Source organism: Artemia sp. Qi Xiang Cuo, chromosome 5 (assembly GCF_049724085.1).
Source record: "Artemia sp. Qi Xiang Cuo chromosome 5, ASM4972408v1, whole genome shotgun sequence".
NCBI lineage: Eukaryota > Metazoa > Arthropoda > Branchiopoda > Anostraca > Artemiidae > Artemia > Artemia sp. Qi Xiang Cuo.
Window position 1 is genome coordinate 62,739,661 of NC_142798.1, and position 22,956 is coordinate 62,762,616.

The following is a 22,956-nucleotide window of genomic DNA, read 5'->3' on the forward strand; positions in this document are numbered from 1 at the left end:
TATTTTTTGTCTGAAATCAATAGTTTGGGATGAACAGTCTGGTATATCAGGCTTTTCTGAGATAAGGTTTCTTAGTCTTTCGTAGGTGTGTATTGTCTGAGACTTATAATTTGAGGTGTGTAATTGCATCTTTTCAATTTTTCTTAGCCATATTTCAAAGTCTTTAGTAGGTGTGCGTTGTCTTAAACCTATGATTTATGATGTGTGGCTTGCTATTTTTTTATTTTTCTGAGCTAGATTTCATAGACTTTAATAGGTGTGTGTTGACTGAAAACTATGTTTTGAGATAAGTGGTTTGCTATTCTTTACTATTATGAGCGAGATTTAGTATACATTAATATGTGTGTGTTGTCAGAAAATTATGAGTTGTGATGTGTAGTTTGCTTTTTGGACTTTTCAGAGCTAGGATTCTTAGCCCCTCATAGGTGTTTGTTGTCTGGAACTTCTAGTTTGGGATGAGTAGTTGGCTATTTCAGGCTTTTCTGAGCTAAGGTTTCTTAGTATTTTGTAGGTGAATGTTGTCTGAAACTTATGAATTGGGATATGTAAATTACTATTTTGGGCTTTTCTAAGCTAGATCTCTTAATCTTTCGTTTGTGTGTGTTTTCTTAAATCTATGATTTGGGATGTGTAGTTTGCTATTTTTTGAATTTTCTGAGCTGGATTTCTTAGCCTTTCATAGGTGTGTGTTGACTGAAACCTATGATTTGGGATGAGTGGTTTGCTATTTTTGACTTTTCCGAGCTAGATTTCTTAGCCTTTCATAGGTGTGTGCTGTCAGAAAATTATGATTTGGGATTTGTAGTTTGCTTTTTGGACTTTTCAGAGCTAGGATTCTTAGTCCCTCATAGGTGTTTGTTGTCTGAAACCTAATGTTTTGGATGAGTGTTTGGCTATTTCAGGCTTTTTTGAGCTAAGGTTTCTTAGTATTTTGTAGGTGTGTGCTGTCTGAAACTTATGATTTGAGGTGTGTAAGTTGCTATTTCCGACATGATCAATTCTATTTCTTCAAAATAATATAAAAAGTTTCCACGTCAGTTCAGATTTTTCTAAAAGAGATGAAAAAATTTTAAATACTGTTCCAAATTTTTCAAAGAATTTAGAAAAGTTCAAGTTCTCTTCTGAATTTTATCAAAGAACACAATTCAATTCTAATTTCTCTAGAGAAAATAAGAATCTTCCACTTCAGTTTCAAGTTCACCAAGACATAAAAAGTTTAAAGTTTAGTTCAAATTTTTCCGTGGAAGATAGGAAATGTTATAGTATGATTTTTGATTATTTTCCATAAAGATAAGAAGTTTCTATTTAATTCAAAATTTTCGGAAATTCGGTTCTGAATTTTATCACAGACAAGAACACATTCAAAATAATGTTACAAATTTCTAAAAAAAAACAGAAACGTTCAAGTTATATGTTTAATTTTAACAAAGAACACAATTCAATTATAATTTCTCTAGAGAAAATAAGAATCTTCCACTTCAGTTTCAAGTTCACAGAGACATAAAAAATTTAAAGTTCACTTCTAAATTTTTCCGTAGAAGATAGGAAAAGTTATACTATGATTGTGATTATTTTCCATGAAGATAAAAAATTTCACTTTAATTTTAAATTTTTTTAAATTCAATTCCGACTTTTCTCAAAGAGATTAAAAAATTTAAAGTTCTGTTCCAAATATTTTCTCAGAAGAAGAAAAGTTCAACTTCGATTCTGAATTTTCTCAATGAAAATGAAATTAAATTATGTTAGGTTAAGTTAGGTTAGGTTAGGTTAACTTATCATGAGCGCTCCGTATAAGTTAACCTAACCTAACCTAACTGAAACGAACATAACTACATCCAACCTAACCTAACCTAGCCTATTATTTTTGGCGGTTAGATAAATGACCTTAATTTAACAAAAATTAGAAATAAAGTGAAACTTTTTATCTTCATGGTAAATAATCACAATCATAGCATAGCCATTCCTATATTCTATGAAAAAATTTAGAATTGAACTTTAAAGTTTTATATCTTTGAAAAATGAGGAACTGTTCATGAGGCTCTGTCATGTTCGTTGTTAAGCTTTTGAATTGATATAACTTTTTTTTTCTCTTCTCTATGATAAACCAGATGATAACTAGCGAATCGTATTGTTCAATAAAAAACCACAGAATTATAACGTCGGCCGACATCAAGTGTAGCTCCATGTCTTCATGAAGAATACTCACAATCAAAGTATAACTTTTCCTATCTTCTATGAAAAATTTGGAATAGAACTTTAAATTTGTTAATCTCTTTGAGACAAGTCGGAACTGAATTTAAGAAAATTTAGAATTAAAGTGAAACTTTTTATCTTCATGGAAAATAATCACAATCATAATATAACTTTTCCTATCTTCTATGGAAAAATTTTGAATTGAACTTTAAATTTTTTATTGAGGAAATTAGAATTGAATTGTGTTCTTTGGTAAAATTCAGAATAGAACTTGAATATTCACGATCAAAGTATAACTTTTCCTATCATCTATGAAAAATTTGGAACAGAACTTTAAATTTCTTCATCTCCTTGAGAAAAAAAATCTGAACTGAAGTGGAAATTTTTATGTTATTTTGGGAAAATAGATTTGATCAATAACTTATTTCATTTTCATTGAGAAAATTCAGAACCGAATTTGTAATTATCTTCCTCTGAGAATATATTTGGAACATAACTTTAAATTTGTTCATATCTTTGAGAAAGGTCGGAATTGAACTTAAAGAGATTAATTACGAAAGTGGAAAGTTTCATCTTCATAAAAAATCATTACAATCATAACAAAGGTTGTCCTATCTTCGACTGAAAAATTTAAAACTGAAGTTCAAATAAATCTTGCCTAGGTGAAGTTTAATCGGAAGTGGAAAATTCTTCTCTTATTTAGAGAAATTAGAATTTAAACTTTACCTTTGGAACAATGCAAAAGAAAAGTAAAACTTTTGCATCTTCTTTGAGTAATTTGGAACATTATTTTGAATTTTTTAATGTCTTTAAGAAAAGTCAGAACCGAAGTTAAGAAAATTTTGAATTAAAGTGAAACTTTTTATCTTCATGGAAAATAATCACAAATCATACTACAACATTTCCTGTATTCTACGTAAAATATTGAGATAAACATTAAATTTTTATGTCTTGGTGAGCTTAGAAGTGAAAGTGAAGATATTTATTGTCTCTTTAGACATTGTGCCTTACTTTCTTTATAATATTGAATTAATAATAGACCTTGAACTTTACTAAATTAAATGTAAAATTCGGAATAGTATTTAAAATTTTTTCATCTCTTTGAGAAAAATCGGGACTGAAGTGGAAACTTTTTATATTATTTTGGGGAAATATAATTGATCATGTCGGAAATAGCAAATTACACACCTCAAATCATAAGTTTCAGACAGCACACACCTACAAAATACTAAGAAAGCTTAGCTCAAAAAAGCCTGAAATAGCCAAACACTCATCACAAACTGTAGGTTTCAGACAAAAAACGCCTATGAGGGACTAAGAATTCTAGCTCTGAAAAGTCCAAAAAGCAAACTATAAATCCCAAATCATAATTTTCTGACAGCACGCACCTATGAAAGGCTAAGAAATCTAGCTCGGAAAAATCAAAAATAGCAAACCCGTCATCAGAAATCATAGGTTTCAGACATCACATACCCCTAAAAGGCTAAGAAATCAAGGTCAGAAAAGTCGAAAAAGAGCAACACAAAAATCTAAAAACATAGGTTTCAAACAACACACACCAACGAAAGACTAAGAAGCATAGCTTAGAAAACCCCAAAATAGTAATTTACATATCCCAATTCATAAGTTTCAGACAACATTCACCTACGAAATACTAAGAAACCTTAGCTCAGAAAAGCCTGAAATAGCCAACTACTCATCCCAAACTAAAAGTTTCAGACAAAAAACACCTATGAGGGGCTAAGAATCCTAGCTCTGAAAAGTCCAAAAAGCAAACTACACCTCCCAAATCATAATTTTCTGACAACACACACCTATGAAAGGCTAAGAAATCCAGCTCAGAAAAGTCAAAACATAGCAAGCCACACATCCCAAATCATAGGTTTCAGACAACACACACCTACGAAAGACTATGAAATCTGGCTATGAAAAGTCTGAAATAGCCAATTACACACCTCAAATCATAAGTCTCAGACAATACACACCTACGAAATACTAAGAAACCTTAGCTCAGAAAAGCCTGAAATAGCAAACTATTCATCCAAAACTATAGGTTTCAGACAACAAATACCTATGATGGACTAAGAATCCTAGCTCTGAAAAGTCCAAATAGCAAACTACACATCCCAAATCATAATTTTCTGACAACACACACCTATGAATGGCTAAGAAACCTAGTTCAGAAAAGTTAAAAATAGCAAATTAGACACCCAAAATCATACGTTTCAGAGAACACACAAATAAGAAAGACTAATAAATCAATTTCAGAAAAGTCAAAAATATTAATACACAACTACCAAAGAATATTTTTCAGAAACCACACACAAATAGAATAATAAGAAATGTAGCGAATGAAATCCGAAATAGTATTTAAAATACCTCAAATAATAAGTTTTGGACAATATTCACCAATAAAATACTGTAAAACCTTAGCTGAGAAAAGCCTGAAAAAGAAAACTCTTCATCCCAAAGTAGAAGTTTAAGCCAACAAAAACATATGGGATACTAAGAATCCTAGCTCTGAAAATTCAAGCAAGCAAATGAAACACCTCAAGTAATAAGTTTCAGACAATACAAACCAACTAAAGGCTAAGAAATCTAGGTCAGAAAAGTCAAAAATAGCAAACCACTCATCCTAAACTATAGATTTCAGACAACACACACATATGAAAGGTTAAGAAATCTAGATTAAAAAAGTCAAAATTAGCAGTCATCCGATACAAAATCCACTGATTCAGACAGCCCACACTAACAAAAGGCTAGGAACGATGGCATAATCAAGTCAGAAATGTCAAAAATAGCATAACAAATCATAAGTACAGTCAAAACACACCTGAGAAAGGCTAAGAAAACTAGCTATTAAAAGGTAGAAATAGAAAACCACTCATCCCAAACTAGAAGCTTTAGACAACAAATACCTGTGATGGACTAAGAATCCTAGGCCTGAAAAGTCCTAAAAGCAAACTAAACATCCAAAATCATAACTTTCTTACACCACAAACGTATGAAAGTCTAAGAAATCTAGTTCAGAAAAGCCAGAAATAGAAAATAATTGTCCAAAATCATAAGTTTCAGACAACACTCACCTATAAACGGCTAAGAAATCCAGCGGAGAAAAGTCAAAAATATCAGACCACAAATACCTAATCATAGGTTTCATACGACATACATCAACAATGACAAAAATATATAGATCAGAAAAGTCAGAAATAGTGATTTAAATATCCATAATCGTAATTTTTAGGTACTAGTCAAATACAATATGCTTAGAAGCCTAGCTCATAAAAGCCTGAAATAGCCAACTATTCATCCCAAACTATAGGCTTCAGACAATAAACACCTATGAGGGACTATGATTCCTAGCCCTGAATAGTTCATAAAGCAAACTACAAATCCGAAATCACAATTCTCTGACCGAAAACTCCTATGAAAGGCAAAGAAACCTAGCACAGAAAATTCAAAATAGCAACAACCAACATCCACCTCCCAGATTTCACACACTACAACAATCGCACTATCCAATACATCGATCTCTTAAGTTACATAAATATCATTACACAACTCAAATCAGAGTTTTCAGACAGCAATTACAACGACCAGATTGAGAAACCGAATGTCAGACAAGCCTTAAATGGTACCCTTCTCATCACACACTGTAAGTTTCAGACACCCCACGCATATTAGGGACATAGAATCCTTGCTCAGAAAAGTCAAAAATAGGAAATTAACCATCCCAAATCATAGGTTTCAGACAACACACACCTACGATAGGCTAAGAAATCTAGCTCTGAAAAGCCCGAAATAGTAATTTACATATCCCAAATCATAAGTTTCATACAACACACACCTACGAAATACTAGGAAACCTTAGGTCAGAAAAGCCTGAAATAGCAAACTATTCATCTCAAACTAGAAGTTTCAGACAACAAACGCATATGAGAGACTAAGAATTCTAGCTCTGAAAAGTCAAAAATAGCAAATTACACACCTGAAATCATATAATCAAACTATAGGTTTCAGTCAACACACACCTATGAAAGGCTAAGAAATCCAGCTCAGAAAAGTCAAAAATAGCAAACCACTCATCCTAAACTATAGGCTTCAGTCAATACACACCTATGATAGACTAAGAATCCTATCTCTGAAAAGTACAACTAGCAAATTACACACCTCATATCATAAGTTTCAGACAATACACACCTATGAAAGGCTAATAAACCTAGCTCAGAAAAGTCAAAAATAGCAAACCACTCATCCTAAACTATAGGTTTCAGTCAACACACACCTATGAAAGGCTACGAAGTCCAGCTCTGAAAAGTCCAAAATATCAAGCCATACATCCCAAATCATATGATTCAGACAACACACACCAACAAAAGACTAAGAAATCTGGTTATGAAAAGTCAGAAATTGCAATCCATCCACATCAAATCATAAGTTTCAGTCAAGACACACCTACGAAAGGCTAAAAAACCCATATAATAAAAGCCTTAAAGCTAAAACTTCTCCCCCAACCCTAGTGGCGTTGTACTAAAACGCCCTGTTTTTGAACAAGAATCCGATCTCTTTATTGTAAAAAATAAACTCGGCTTACCAAACATGATGTCTTGCATACACGACAATCCAACATTAAACTCAGAACTCTTTAGTATAAAATCAGAACCTAGAAAACTCAGTGTCCCAAATCATAAGTTTCAGACAACACTCGCCTATGAATGGCTAAGAAATCCAGCTCAGAAAAGTCAAAAATAGCAATCCACCCATCCCAAATCATAGGTTTCAGACAACACAAATCAACGAATGACAAAGATATATACCTCAGAAAATTCCGAAATAGTAATTTAAATATCCCAAATTGTAAGTTTCAGATAATAGTCACCTACGAAATACTAAGAAGCCTAGCTCATAAATAGCCAACTATCCATCCCAAACTATAGGTTTCAGACAACAAACACCTATGAAGGACTAAGAATTCTGGCTCTTAAAAGTCCAAAAAGCAAACTACATATCCTGTATTATAGTCTTCTGATCGCACACAGCTATGAAATGCTAAGAAACATAGCTCAGAAAATTAAAAAATAGCAACCCACACATCCTAAATCATAGGTTTCAGACACCACACACCTACCAATGACTAAGAAATCTGGTTATGAAAAGTCGGAAATAGAAAATTACACACCTCAACCCATAAATTTTAGAAAATACACACCGATGAAATCCTCAGAAACTTTATCTCAGAAAATTCAAAAATAGCAACCCATACATCCAAAATTATAAGTTTCAGACAACACTTACCTATGAAAGGCTCTGAAATCCAGCTGAGAAAAGATAAAAATAGCAATCCACCGAGCCCAAATCATAGGTTTCAGACAACACCCGTCAACGAACGACGGGGCCCGGGGAGGGCCTTTGTGGGTCTGGGGGGGGCCTTGAGGGCGGGGTGGTCGTTGGGGTGTTTGAGGGACCTTTGAGGACGGGGGGCTTCCTTGGGGTTGGGGTTTGGGGTATCGGAACCATTTGGGGTTGGGGTAGAGGACCTCACGAAGCTATTCCAATGGAACTTTTCTATTGTAATGACCACAGAGTTTGACCTTCAAATCCTCTTCTAAAATTTCTTCAAAAACATATTTTAAAATGTTTCTAACAGTCTCGCCGAAATAATTCTCTGGTAATTTGTTCAGAAAATATATAATAAAACCTTAAAAAAGTATTATAATAGGGGCTCCGGCGTCTTGGGGGGTCTGGGGGCCCTTGGGGAGCCTGGGGGACCTCTGCGGCCCGGGGGAGGGCCTTTGGGGGCACGGGAAGGGCCTTTGGGGGTCTGGGGGGCCCTTGAGCGCCGATTGGTCCTTTGGGTGCTGGGTGGACCTTGGGGGACCGGGGGAGGGCGTTTGGGGGTGGGGGGGCCCTTTGGAAGGTTGGGGGACCTTTGCGGCCGGGGGGCTTCCTTCGGGTGGGGGTGGGGTATGAGGAGCCTTCGGGGTCAGGGTAGAGGACCTCACGACACTGTTAAAATACAACTTGTGTATTATAACGACCACAGAGTTTTACCCTCAAATTCTCTTCTAAAACCTTTTCTAAAATCATCCTTTAAAATGTCTCTAACTGTTTCGCCGAAATAATTCCCTATAATGGCTAAAACGGTTTCGCCCAAATAATCCCTAAACGTAATTTCAGCATGTTCCTTTTGTTTTTGGCATCTCTGCGCTGACACATTTCAAATTACTAAGAAACCTGATTCCCGCGCTAAAACAATTCATCGCTAATATCTAAACATTCACCCTTTCGTGAATCAATAATTCCCCTAAGAAACAACAAATCAATTCCCCTTTCTTGATCAATAATTTCCCTTAGAAAAACAAATTAATTCCCCTTTCATGTCAAATCAATCAATCATGACATCATCTGTCACGTGTGATCTAAACTTTGCCTCGGAAACAATTCTGGTCGAACTCCAAAGACATTAATTAACTTGACGTCATCTGTCAGACATTAATTAACTTCCCCGGAAACAATTTGATCAATGACTGACAGCACAGGTGAGATTAGATTAAAAAATCCGTGAAAGTGACAAAAATACTTTTCTTCCATTCTCCTTGACAAAATCCATAAAACAGACATTAAAATGAGAAAGCTCCTGTCTTTTCATTCTCACTGAAAATTTAATAAGAAAGTCCATAACTGAGTGACAATTCCTGTTTTTCCAAGTGAGAAAGTTCCTGTTTTTTCATTCTCACTGACAAAAACCATAAAACAGACATAAATTACTGTTGATATCCATGAAAAACATCAAATAAATTGACCAACACACATAACCGTCCATGAAACAACCATCTATGTGAGAAAATTCCTGTTTTTTCAAGTAAGAAAAATACTGTTTTTCCAATCTCACTGACAAAAACCATAAAACAGACATAAATTACTGTTGACATCCATGAAAAACATCAAATAAATTGACAAACACACATAACCATCCAAAAAAACATCCATAAATGTGACAAAATTCCTGTTTATTCATTCTCACTGACAACAAACAGACATAAAAACATGCAGGATTTATGTAAAAAAGTTGTAGGTGGCAGCAGGGGTGCCCCGTGGGAGTAGCACCTCCCCTTCTACTCTTTCTCTTTAAGCTAAAGTTCAAATTTTGTTCCAATTCTTTAAAAATGACCCCTTAATCACAAAGGCCGTTAATTAGAATAGATAGCTCTTTTGAAAGCACTTAAAAAAACTATAGCGTAAAGAGCGAGGTATTGACTTGGGGGAGAAGCCCCTCATATACGTAATAATTTCTGTTCATTTTAAGTTCTAATGTTGCTTCTTACTTTCAGTTGAAAAAACTTGTTTTTTTAAATTTAATTTCTGATCGTATTTTAAATAATGCTTGGAAATCCGGCGCCCCCTTCATAGAAATGTCCCTTACCCCAAAGAAACATCCTCCACGGAAAGATTCTCGCGAGTAACCCCCTCTTTCAGCCCCCCCCTACCAGAAAAAAATTCTTCCTGAAAATGTCTGTATACTTCCCAATCACCAATACAATATGTAAGCAATGGGCAAAGTTCATAACTTGCAGCCCTTCCCCTGGGAACTGTGGGGGATTAAGTCATCGTAAAAGACATATTTATTAGATTTTCGACTATGCTGAACAAAATGGCTATCACAAAATTTTGATCGGGTGACTTTGGGAAAAAAATGAGCGTGGGAGGTGGCCTAGTTGCACTCCATTTTTTTTGGTCACTTAAAAAGGGCACTAGAACTTTTAATTTCCATTCCAATGAGCCCTCCTACAATATTCTAGGACCACTGGGTCAATACGATCACCCCTGGGAAAAAGAAAAAAAAACAAACAAATAAACACGCACCCGTGATCTTTCTTCTGGCAAAAAATGCAAAATTCCACATTTTTGTAGATAGGAGCTTGAAACATCTACAGTAGGGTTCGCTGATACACTGAATATGATGGTGCGATTTTCATTAAGTTTCCATAACTTTTAGGGGGTCTTTCCCCCTTTTTTCGAAAATCAGCCAAATTTTCTCAGGCGCGTAATTTTTGACGGGTAAGATTAAACTTGATGAAACTTGTATATTTGAAATCAGAATTAAAATCTGATTCTTTTGATGTATCTCTTGGTATCAAAATTCCGTTTTTTAGAGTTTCGGTTACCATTAAGCCGGGTCGCTCCTTACTTACAGTTCGTTACCACGAACCGTTTGATATTTTCTTTGGGGTTCAGATTTCAAACCTGCATTAAGATGAAATGAAAGCCAAACTCCAAATGTACATTTTTAAAATGATATTTAGTCGCTACTCTTAAAATACATAATTAGACGCAATGTGGCACTTAATGACATATTAATATCGTTTTGTGTCATTAATTCAAATACGCCTGTCTTATTCCCCAAAAATAGACCTCTGCATGTGTTTGTGTAAGGATGGAAAATTTTGCTAGATTCTAGGTGTGTTTTGGCTGTCTTTTTTTCTGACATTCCTCATCCAACCTTGTCATAAAATAATAACCGCGTAATTTATGTGGCATATTGCATTTGTTTCTTGAAATTCTATTTTTTATTTTATTTTAAATACTTTGTAAACATCTGATCGCTTCACCGTTTTTAGTAAGCAATTGATTTTCATTTATTAGTTGGTAATTTGTAAATGAGCAGGGTGTTAGTAATTTGTCTTTAAATTTAATTTACAGCTGTTCACATGAACTTTCAGAAAAAGATTGTGGGTTAACTAGCGATTGAATTGAGTATTGGACAATTCAACTAAATATTTTTTTTCTGGACCTCAAATTGATACATTTTCCCTAAGAACGCCTGTACACAGGGGGATGGACCCCTCCCCCTCCGAGATTGGTCAAAAGGGCCCTTTTCCGTATAGAATGGAAATTGTGGTTAAAATCAACTGTTTTCTTTTTTTTACCCTGTCCTTAAAAGAAATAGTGTGGTCCCTCCCCTCCCTAGGCCTTACCTAAAGGCGATTAACTTATGTCATTGCGTGTTGCCTATGTATAGGTTTAGTTGAACTCAACCTTCAATTTGTGCTAGTATTTACCAATTAATCATTTTAGGGAATTTGAGACGTTGACCTACTCCCTTAAGCAGTATGGAAAAAGGTCAAATGACTCTACAACGACAGTACAATTCTCCAACAAGACTCTATTCACCTGAAAATGTTATTGAAGTTATAGCAAAGACAACAATGGTATCAAACTCTGAAAAAGTGTAAGTTGTGTGTTTTCTCTCATATTGGTGAAAGCGTGACTGCAAATCTAAAACGAAATATTCAATTAGAAATAGATTATTAACCATAGATTAACAAAACTTTCAAAACTGCACAAAAGCTCTCTGTAACCAATCCAAGGTCATAACCCCCCTTCTAAATCCACAGCAACCCCCCTCTCTCTAGAAAACCAAGATTATACAGGAAGTGCAAAATTTTTAAAATTTGTAAAAAAATATGAACTTTGTCATGGCAAAAGAGCCTATGGTGGAAGACCCCTCTTCCTCAGTCCACATTTTCCTGTAGGTGACCTTGAACGAATAGAATTCATCCAGTGTAATCGTGATGGCAACAATTGAGTAAAAATTGCATTAACCGGAGAATGTCCTGGCAAATAAATAAACACACATTTTCTTTTCCTGTTCCGCAGTGCCCTATCCAGGATTTCTGTTCGGTGGGGGGGGGGGCAAATAAAAACTTTAAAGAAAACCTCAGAAATTTGTTTATGTGCATTTTTGTTACGTTTTTATGAGCCGGACAAACATTTCGGGGGTGGGGTGGGGGTTCAAACCCCCTCGCTCCCCCCCCCCCCCAGGACACGGCCTTGCTATTTTGTTAAAAGTGCAATATCTATGCATAAGATGACAATTCATTTCCCAAAATGATGTTTTCCTATATTTTTTGTTTTAATCACCTATTACTATTTTCGGTTACCACAAAAAGGGAACACACCTACAAAAATATTGGTATTTAAAACACAAACAAAAAGCAGCACATTTCTAACTGCCTACACAAAAGGCTTAATCTGTGTTTTTAACAAATTGACGCGCTTCGGCTAATTAGTGACCTTTACAGCATAAAAATTATGAAGTTCAGACTAGCCGAAATCAAAAGGAGACGCTTTGGTGACACTTTGGCCTTTGGAAGGCTTATGAACGACATCGAGTCATAGGCTTATGACTCGATTGTTTGGTTATAAAGTTTCTGTTTGGTTTGGTCTCTATTAAATTGTTGATAGTAGTCTATGTTCCTTTCAAATTTGAATCATCACATGACTTTATTTTTGCTTTCATTTTCGCCCTTCTTTGGTCTAATATGGCTGTTTACTTTTCCCTGAGAAACTTTTTTGGAGAAAATGAAAAAAATTAAATTATTTTATTTTTAATTTAGATTATTATATTTATTGGTTCATAAAGAAAATATTTTTCAGGTGTCTTTTTTTCAGTTTTTGAAAATTGCAAAATTTCAGACGCGTTTTGTTTTATCAATATTTTTAATACAGAATTTAAGAAGGATGGGGACGGGGAATGTTATTCGACAGTTCTAAGAATCTGAATAATGTTTGGTCTCCTATAGGGCTTAAACCATTTTGACCATCCATCCCTTTCTCCCAAAACTAACTTCTCTCTCCCAGCCCTCCCCACTTCATTGATCCAACAGTGCTCAAAAGTTTCAACTTTATCCCTCGAGCTGCTCCGAGGACATTACAGACATGCTATTTCCTGGTCTGAATTTGCACAGTTTCTTTTGATTTACCTACTTTGCCAAGATAAAATATTAAATCTACTTGACCTTCATACACTCCAATATCCTCTTAACGCTTCAACTCGATTCTTTAAGCAAAAAATCCGTCAAAAAATCTGTTGCAAATAGCGTCTTTTGATTTACTCAACCACACGTGTCGTCCCTAGAGTACTCTCTTCGGAAATTCTGGGAATCTTGTTCTAGCAAACGATCCCTAAGATCTCCCTCAATATACAACTAATCAGAACAGTAAGTACCCAGATTTTTTTTAGACCCCCCCCCTCCACCCACTCTTAAGCAATATGTGATTTGCTACGCCCAGGCAATGATCTAAGCCAATATGTGATTTTCTAAGCCCAGGCAATGATCTTCGACAGTGTTAAGCTAATCGAACACCAAGGATTAAGATCCCTCCTTTTTCATTATAAAATCTGGTAATATACAATGATCAAGTTGCATAATTTACAGCTCTTGTCCCAGGGGCTGTTGGGGACATATCATTCCCGAGGAACATTTGTTGAAGCTTTCCATTATTTGGGAAAACATAGCTATCTCAGAATTTCGATAGCATGTCCTTGTGTTTATAGAAGGAGGCTAGGAAAACACGACACGGAAAGAGGGCTGTTTACCCTTCAATCACTTTCTACTCCTTCTACTTTATAGAACCTAGAATTTTTAGATCCATCCCCCAAGCCATACCCAAGAAATTGCAAACATGCTATTTCGATTAAGGGGACATGCATAATATTTTTATTTATTTCTGTCCACCCCACCAAATCAAAATTTAAAATCCACTTGACTATCCCTCCAATACACCCTCAAAATTTCAACTTTGTCCTTTGAGCGCTTAATTTCCGTTCCCGAAATATTGCAGATACAGTATTTTTTGAACCTGGATGCACATACTGTCATTTGGTTTGGTTCGACTGCCCACTGAACATTCCCTGAAAGTTGCAACTTTCAGGAGCGACCCTTAGCTGCTCCAGAGATTGTGCATCTACGATAATTTGGTTGCATACAGTGTCTTTTGATTTAACTCGCTGCTTAACCATGCATGAGTTATATGAGTCTTATAGGAGCTTGTAGTGCAAAAGCTTTTATTTTGTTTGAACTAGAGGCAAAAACTGTTTGGCCCTTTCCCTCTCATTCCAACACTAAATTTTGATTTTACTTGCTTCGTCCTCTTCTTTTCTTTGACTGAAAGTACGTGAAAGCTTCAACCCCATCCTCTAAGCCGTTCCCAAGATGTAGTGGACATGGTATTTCGAAGATCTGGATAAACAAAGTTTCTTTTAATTGCTCGCCGCTCCCTAGCCAAGTCAAAATTCAAGTTCCACTCGCCACTTCTCCCCCTCCCCTCTCCATTACTCCCTTAAGGTTTCAACTCGATCCCTTAAGCCATTCTCTAGATATTGTAAATAACCAGAAAAATCAGGTGCACATAGCATGTTTTAATTTATCGGGTGCGCATGTCCTTTCCAAAGTATGCTCTTGGGAAACACCAGGAATCTTGCCATGGCGAATGACCCCTATGAGCACGTTTGAATTACGACTAATCAAGAGCAACAGCAAGTTTTTGGCCATTTCCGGAACCCCGTACAAACAAATGAATGATTTTCTTGAACCGAAAACAATCTTTGAAAGCTTTGAGCTAATCAGAAACCCAGGATCAAACGTAACCCCTCTCTCTTGGAAGCATATCTTTTTGCGCCTTCGATTATAGTGAACAAAATGGCTATCTCAAAATTTTTGGTCTGATATCTTTGGGGGCTAAGAAGGAGAGTAGCTTAAGAGCACGGGCAATTTACGATCGAATGAGCTCCCTCCGAAGTTTTTGTGACCACTCCTTCCATAAGAAATGGCCTAGAAAAAATGCATGGAAACCATATTGCTCGTTTCTTATGCAGCACTATTGCCCTGTCTATGAAAGGGGGGAAATGTCATGGATTTGTGTCCAAAGGATTAAGGTCTGCATATCTTAATAAAAAGACATTTTTCCAAGGGCAAGGAAAGAAGAAGAAAATCTATCAAACAGTTCGTGGTAACGAACTGTAAGTAAGGAGCGACCCGGCTCAATGATAACCGAAACTCTAAAACACGGAATTTCGATACCAATAGATACACCAAAAGAATCAGATTTTAATTCTGATTTCAAAAATATAAGTTTCATCAATTTTAATTTTACCCATCAAAAGTTACACGCCTGAGAAAATTTGGCTGATTTTCGAAAAAAGGGAGAAAGAACCCCTAAAAGTAATAGAACCTTAATGAAAATGACACCATGATATTCAGCGTATCAGAGAACCCTACTGTAGAGGTTTCAAGCTCCTATCTACAAAACCGTGGAATTTTCCATTTTGTGCCAGAAGAAAGATCACGGATGCGTGTTTATTTGTTTTTTTTTTCTTTTCCCCAGGGGTAATCATATCGACACAGTGATCCTATAATATCTTAAGAGGGCTCATTGGAACAGAAGTTAAAAGTTATAGAGCCCTTTTTAAGTGAACAAAAAATAGAGCGCAACTAGGCCCCCTCCCACGCTCATTTTTTCTCAAAGTCACCCAATTAAAATTTTGAGATAGCCATTTTGTTCAGCATAATCGAAAATCCAATAAATATGTCTTTTAGGATAACTTAATCCCCCACAGTTCCCAGGGGAAGGGCTGCAAGTTATGAACTTTGTCCATTGCTTACATATTGTATTGGTCATTGGGAAGTATACGGACATTTACAGGAAGGATTTTTTTCCGGTGGGGGGGGGGCTGGAGGAGGGGCTTACTCGGGAGGATATTTCCGTGGAGGATGTTTCTTTGGGGTAAGGGACATTTCTATGAAGGGGGCGCCGGATTTCCAAGCATTATTTAAAAAACGATCAGAAATTAAATTAAAAAAAAAAACGTTTTTTCAACTGAAAGTAAGAAGCAACATTAGAACTTAAAACGAACAGAAATTATTACGTATATGAGGGGGTTCTCCCCCAAGTCAATACCTCGCTCTTTACTCTACAGTTTTTTTTTTTTTTTTAGTGCTTTCAAAATAGATCTCTATTATAATTAAACGGCCTTTGTGATTCAGGGGTTTTTGAATCAAATTTTGTTTTAACTTTTAACGTAAAGAACGTGGTATTGACTAAGGGGAGAACCCCCTCATATACTTAATAACATATACTTAATAAAAAAAAAAAAACAATAAAAAAAAAACAAGCGATACGGCTCAATAGTAATCGAAACTTTTAAAAACGGAATTTTGATGTCAATAAATGTATCAAAAGAATGGGCTTATAATGCTAATTCTAAATATATAAATTTTATTAAGTTTAGTATTACTCATCAAAGGCTTAAAAAACTTGTTTTTTTTATTTAATTCCAAATAGGAGAGGGGTTATCCCTTCCATATCTTCTACTCACGGTCACAGAAAGTTCACAGGGTGCTCAATACATTGGAAAAGGAGAGTTAGTCCCTTTTTTTATAAGTCGAAAGGGATTAGAGTAATGTAATAGAAATATCAACAATATTCCATCTGTGTGTGTGTGTATGTATTGCCTAGAAAAACCAAGAAGCACATAATAATAAATAAAATAATCAGTAACAAAACTAAGAATAAATCCGATACCACCCACAGAATGTATTTTTCTGAAAACAAATGGCCAATCCCTGCCTTGAGAAAATTTCAAACTGCAAACTTACATTTTTGAAAGTTAATTCAAGCTGTAATTTCAACTACAAGTAGTGTATCCAATAAGGATAATAGTAAATTTCTTCCTCTTTCCCTTTTAGAGCCCCCCTGACCCCTGATAGAAATCTTATTGAGCCATTTTATTCAAAGTAGTCACAATGTCTAATAGCTATGTCTCCCGGGATGCAATGCCCCCACAGCACTATGGGGCAAGGAATATAAACTATGCCATTTTGCCATTTTTACCTACAGGATTTATCATTGAGAAAGGGGGAAATGTTTGTTCCTGAGTGTTTCCAAAAAGGCTAAGGGTGTTTAAGAACAATATTGAGGGGCCTTCTGAGCTAAATCAAAAGAAACTGTCTGTGTCAAAGTTATAAAAAAGGTGTATCTATGAACATGTAAGGGTATAAACTCGAAACCTTCAGAGCCACTACTAATACTACTATTGCGGATGCAAATGCGACTGGTTGCGACTAACTTTGCGGGAGTGACTGAAGCCATTAAGTTGAAACTTTCAAGGCACTTTGAACAGTGCTTGGAGGACAAAGCGCCTACATTATCCTTTTTAACCCTATACAGACCAATACAGGAATTCGTTTTGCAAAAATTTATAAAGGCTACCAAAGTGACCTTTAAGGCTTAGCATTGATAAAAAATCGTTTACTGACATTTTTTTTTTTCTTTTACAAAGTCTACCTCAACCTACCTCATGTGGTTAAAATACAACATTAACCTTTTAGATACACAAAAATAGGGAATTTTTACTTTGTGCAAAAGGCCTTGAAGCAGTTGTTTTTGGCCATAAGGCACAAAGTCATGTCACACTTTTTGCACTCAAAGGTTATATAACCTGGTTTGCACTCTTTACAACAGCACTGTTTCTCAGATTTTCTCGGCCAGCGATTGACTCCATCTGATTGAGCAGATATTGCTGGCCTAATTCTGTTGGAGCTACGAACTGGACTTGGACTAGCTTCTGCGTCTGCAGAAGGTCTCCCACGTTTATGTTACGGCATCGCACGAGCTGCCGCATACAGCCCTGCAGCTACTTCAGACCGAAAAGCTCGCAAAATCATCTGTTCGTCTGTTCTTGAGCTCGAAAGTCTAACGTCTGATCAGAAAAGCAGCCAGCTGTCACAAATGACCGTATCAACAAACCACCTTAAGATTCTCATATACAATTTCTACGTACGAAAATGGGTTTGAAAATTCTCTGCCAGCATGTCTGCTAAGTCCTTTCTGGAGGGGGGGGGGTTCAAACACAGTACTCCTCACTCTACCCCGTAAATTCTTGTATAAAACGTAAAAACCTAGCAAAAATATATATATACATATTTCGATGTGTTTTTTTTAAATAAAGTTTTTAAGTTTTTAAATAAATACCAGAAGTATTTTTTTTTACAACAAAAAGGAAGTTATGATCTTGCAACACCCTTATTTAGAATTTATCTAAATAAAGGGATATGGAGTGATAATTTCTCAGATACGCTAACGAGTTTACGTTTTCTTGAGTTATTAGTAGAATGGCCATAATATCTCCCGTACGAACACCAAATATGGGCATAGAATACAATGAGGTTCATAATACTTCGACATTATACCACTAGAAATTTTGTTTACTGTTATGTTGTCTTCGTGTCTTAAGGTAGTCTTTATATACACGGATATATATAATAGGAGCATCTATGTTGCCAAAAGGGTGTACCAGCAAATAGCAAAATATATGCTACTACTCTGCTACTACTACTATTACTACTACTACTACTACTGCTACTGCTATTACTGCTATTATTGAGACAAATGGTATTAAAGTGAAATTTTCAGGGATTACTTAGGAGAAGTTTCAGTCAAATTAAAACCCGTTTTTGCATTCCGGTCACCAAATAGGATGTAATAGCAATTTCAGAGGAAGGAGCTAAAGTAAAAAATAAAAACTTTCAAGCCTGTTGAGAGGCAAAAACTCAAAAGACACATTTTACCTAATGCTACTACTTTTGCTATTGCTACTCCTATTACAGCTATTTCTACTGAGACAAAGAGTATGATAGTTAAGCTTTCAGAGAATGTTTAGGGAGATGTTGAACTAAATCAAAACTTAATTCCTGTGTGCTAGTTGTCAAAATGGCATATTAGAAATATTCTAAGAACTGTCTATTGTATTAAGTTGAAAATGTCAAGGCATGTACAGGAAGATGTTAAACTAACCAAAGGTGTTATGTCCATACTGCTACTACTACAACTGGTTCTACTAAGACCAATGCCACGACAATCGTTACTGCTGTAACTAATACTGTTTGTACGACTTTCAGGAAATTTTGAAGACAATCTAGAACTAAATCAAAGCACTTTACGTCGATGCAGGTTTTTATGGTGTAAAACTTTACCCCAGAAAAAACTTAGACTAATAATTCAAAACTGTTAGGGCATGTTGGGGTGGATGTTGAACCAACTAAAAGATACTATTTACATACTACTACTACTTGTTGTTCTGCTAGTAATACTTCTATTAAGGCTAAAGGTATTAAGGAAAAATAGTCAGGAATATTGACGGGTGTAAATAAAATTGAAATAGAGTATGTGTATACAGGCTGTCAAAAGGGCAAATCAGCAGTATCTTAAGAACGGCTTAGAGTATTAAGATTAAGCTTTCAGTAAGTTGAACTAATAAAAGTGCAACATGTGTATAATAATCCAGCTAGCAGTAGTAGTACTAGTACTACTACTACCACAACTATTAGTACTAATATCATTAAGGGCTAATTCTATTAAAGTAAAATTTTAAGGGCGTGTTGAGGGGCATGTTGGGTTATCAAAACACAAAAATTACAAGTAGGTTATCAAAAAGACGGATCAGCAATGTATCAGAAACAGCCTAAAGTATTAATTTAAAACTATTCGGGCATGAGGAATAAATGTGTTGAAGTTGGCCAAATAAGTATATGTAAATACTGCAATGCTACTACTACTGCTATTGTTGCTATTACCACCCCAAAGTTCCCGCTACCATGTCTGCTGCTGGGAATAATATTTATCGTCATCCTTTTATTTATAATACCCACGGCTCCGTCATTGACAAAAAGTCAAGCTTTAAAGTAAAGGATGGGAGTTTTAAAAGGGAAGAATTCATATATGGATTAATTTCTGTTGGCTTAAAACTCAATTTTGCTCTTTGCTTTTATATGAAATAACTTGTTTTTGTTTAATTAAAATTTCTTTGATTTTAATAGTATACCATGTCTGAACTAAATGCTAGAGGCACTTAAACACGACTGTTTAAGTCAAAACTTAACTTTTGCGCAGCAATAAGTCAAGAAAACGTAAAGTCGTTAGGGCATCTGATAAATTAACACTTTATATCCCTTTATTTAGATGAATTCTAAATAAGGGTGCTGCAGGATCATAACTTCCTTTTTGATGTAAAAAATATTTCTGGTATTTATTTCAAAACTTAAAAACTTATTTGAAAAAAACACATCGAAATGTGTGTATATATATTTTTGCTAGTTTTTTACTTGTTCTATAAAAATTTACGGGGTAGAGTGAAGGGTTATATGTTTGAACCCCCCCCCCCACCCTCCAAAAAGGACTTAGCAGACATGCTGGCAGAGAATTTTCAAACCCATTTTCATACATAGAAATTGTATATGAGAATCTTAAAGTGGTTTGTTGATACGGTCATTTGTGACAGCTGGCTGCTTTTTTGATCAGACGTCACACTTTCGAGCTCAAGAACAGACGAACAGATGATTTTGCGAGCTTTTTGGTCTGAAGTAGCTGTAGCAGGGTTGCCACCAAGGTTACGTTCGTACCATTTTTGGTACGTTTTACGTTACGGTCCTAAAAACGTTATATTTTTGTTACGTTTTTGAATTTATACGTGTTCTACAAAAATATTCTACAAAAAATGTTCTACAATTATGTTACGCTTTTGAATAATGAGGAAGTTTCACATTTTCTGATTTTTCTATTTTTCCCCCGTGAAAAAATCCGCTGTTCCTATTTTAATTACACTGACATGAGTGTCGACATTTTTTCACATCGCGGTCATTTAATCTTATCAAGCAATCACTCAGTTATTAGGATGAGAAAATACCCGATTCGCTTGTTCGCACAGGAAGTTAAGATAGCATTCTCTCTCATAGGCATACGATTATCATTTGTTTAGTGACAACCGACAATAGTCAGTTAGTCACCTCACCAACTTTCAATTTCATCAGTTGACTTTGAATCTTGTTCCGTTAACAGTCAAACTAAAATTATATTGAGAAGGAGCTAGTTTTATTAGTTAATGCTAATAAAATAAAACAAAATATGATGAAAATATAAAAATTTAGAACCAAATTTGGGCTATATATTTGCACATTAGAGGGGGGGGGGGGGGTAAGGCAGAGTATATATTAAAAACGTAACCAAATCTAGGTACTCCCCCCCTAAACCCCAAAAAACAACAGTTTAAATATTGTAAACGCAATGACAAACCACGCTTTGTGATCCAGTTCTCTACTGACTACCCGTTTGACTAGTTTCCTTTAGCATCTATTTTGCGTGTGTATCAGCTAATTGGCTAGTACCGATGATGTATGTATTATTCTTTCCGCAACAACTTCAACCGTGATGACATTCTTTCTTGTTACATTCTTTCGTGTTCTTTCATATTGTAAAGTAAGAATTTTAGTGGTCGACGTTTTTTAATATATTCCTAGGGCTATATCCCGGACCGTCAGGGGGGTGGGGGTATTTTAGAAAAGAGGCCATGATATTTGGAAATAGTATAAAATAAATAATTTAATGGTAGTGCTTGTGTGTTTAGAATGTTTTCTTCAGAAAAGGACAATCACTAGATATTTGGCTTTAGAAAACGACAGTAGTAAGGTAATACACAGTCCTGAATCTGATTGCGTAATATGCCTTACCAGGGTCATTCACCTATTACTAGGACCGGCATATTCCCTTAGCAGACTGATTTTTTATGAGGTAGCATGCATTTTTTTGGGTCAAGTGGTGATATAGCGGTGGTTAGTCTATATGGAGTAACTTGATTACTTTTTTTTTTTTTTTTTTTGTTTTTTTTAAACTTGGCTACGTATGATTTACTCGGGCAAAAAACTTATAATATATTCACACACTACATTCCATTCTTCGTTATGTTTTAAGACATTGATTATAGTACATTACATTTTATTAACTTTCAAAACAATGGATTTCTCTATTTTCAATGTGAGTACAATTTCATTCTATATCTGATATTTCGGTCATCTTTGGGAAAAATCGTAGTTTGGTAAACTACCACAAAATGGCAGAAACAACCACTTTGCAACTGGTTAATCTTTCTGACTACTTAAGACAGGCACTAGAACTAAGGGTACTTATGCACTTAGAAGCCTATTGTTTAGGAGCTGAAACCTCTACATAGTTCTCTTATAGGCTGAAATTTACGGTGTGATTTTTATCAAAATCAGTGGCCCTTTTAGGGATGTTTTTGAAAATCAGGAAAATTTTTTAAAAAGTGCTTAGCTTTCGATCGGTAATTTGGGATTAGAATAAAATGTTGATTCTTTTAATGTGTTAATTGTTACAAAAGCTTCCTTTTTACAGTTTCGGTTACTATTAGCCCGATTTGCTCCTTACTTATAGTTCGTTACCACGTACTGTTGGAAAATGTATTTCAGTGATATTTTAGATCATAGTAGCCTAATGGTGCTTTTGGTCTTTAGAAGAAGAAGAACCAAAACAATTTAGAATCTAAGCTGCTTACCTTAGTTTAAGAGCTGAAAATCTATCTAAAAAAAAAATCTAAATTTGTAACAATGAGTATTTTATTTTGAGTATTTTATAATAAAGGAAAATATAAATATTTATTTGATTGAATAAATAAAAAAATTCTCCAGCTCCCCCTTCTTTCCCCTATTTAACACCAGTTTTTTAATGCAGAAATAGGCACATATTGCACCCTGTTTAAATCAGAAAAATCCGTGGATTTTTAATCTTTATAATCTAAGGACCAAAATGGACCCATTGTCCCTCCCCCCTGCCAACTTTTTAGCAGAAAGATAAGCATGTTGCAACTTTTTCAAGTATAATAGAATTTATGCTCCTAGTGGAAACTCGTAAAACCCTTCCCCCTCCACGAGCTACGTTTATTGCCTGGCTGTGACAATGGATATTATCTCTAAATACAGAGAATTAAGGTGATAGTATTCCGATAAAATAAGTCAAGTATAATAGAATTTATGATCCTAGTGGAAGCTCCTAAAACCCTTCCCCCTCCCCGCACTAGGATTATTGCCTAGCTGTGACAATGGATATTATCTCTAAATACAGAGAATTAAGGTG

The 22,956-nt window shown here is 35.2% G+C and overlaps 1 protein-coding gene across 1 annotated transcript in view; it reads left to right on the top strand.

Annotated features, from left to right (window-relative positions):
- Nucleotides 1-22,956, top strand: part of LOC148952358 (uncharacterized) — a 108,107-nt gene that overhangs the window by 10,818 nt on the left and 74,333 nt on the right. Inside the window, exon 2 of the mRNA XM_089088942.1 lies at nt 11,269-11,422. Coding sequence (XP_088945068.1) covers nt 11,304-11,422 — 119 coding nt within the window. The 5' untranslated portion in view covers nt 11,269-11,303. The remainder of the gene's footprint in view (nt 1-11,268; nt 11,423-22,956) is intronic.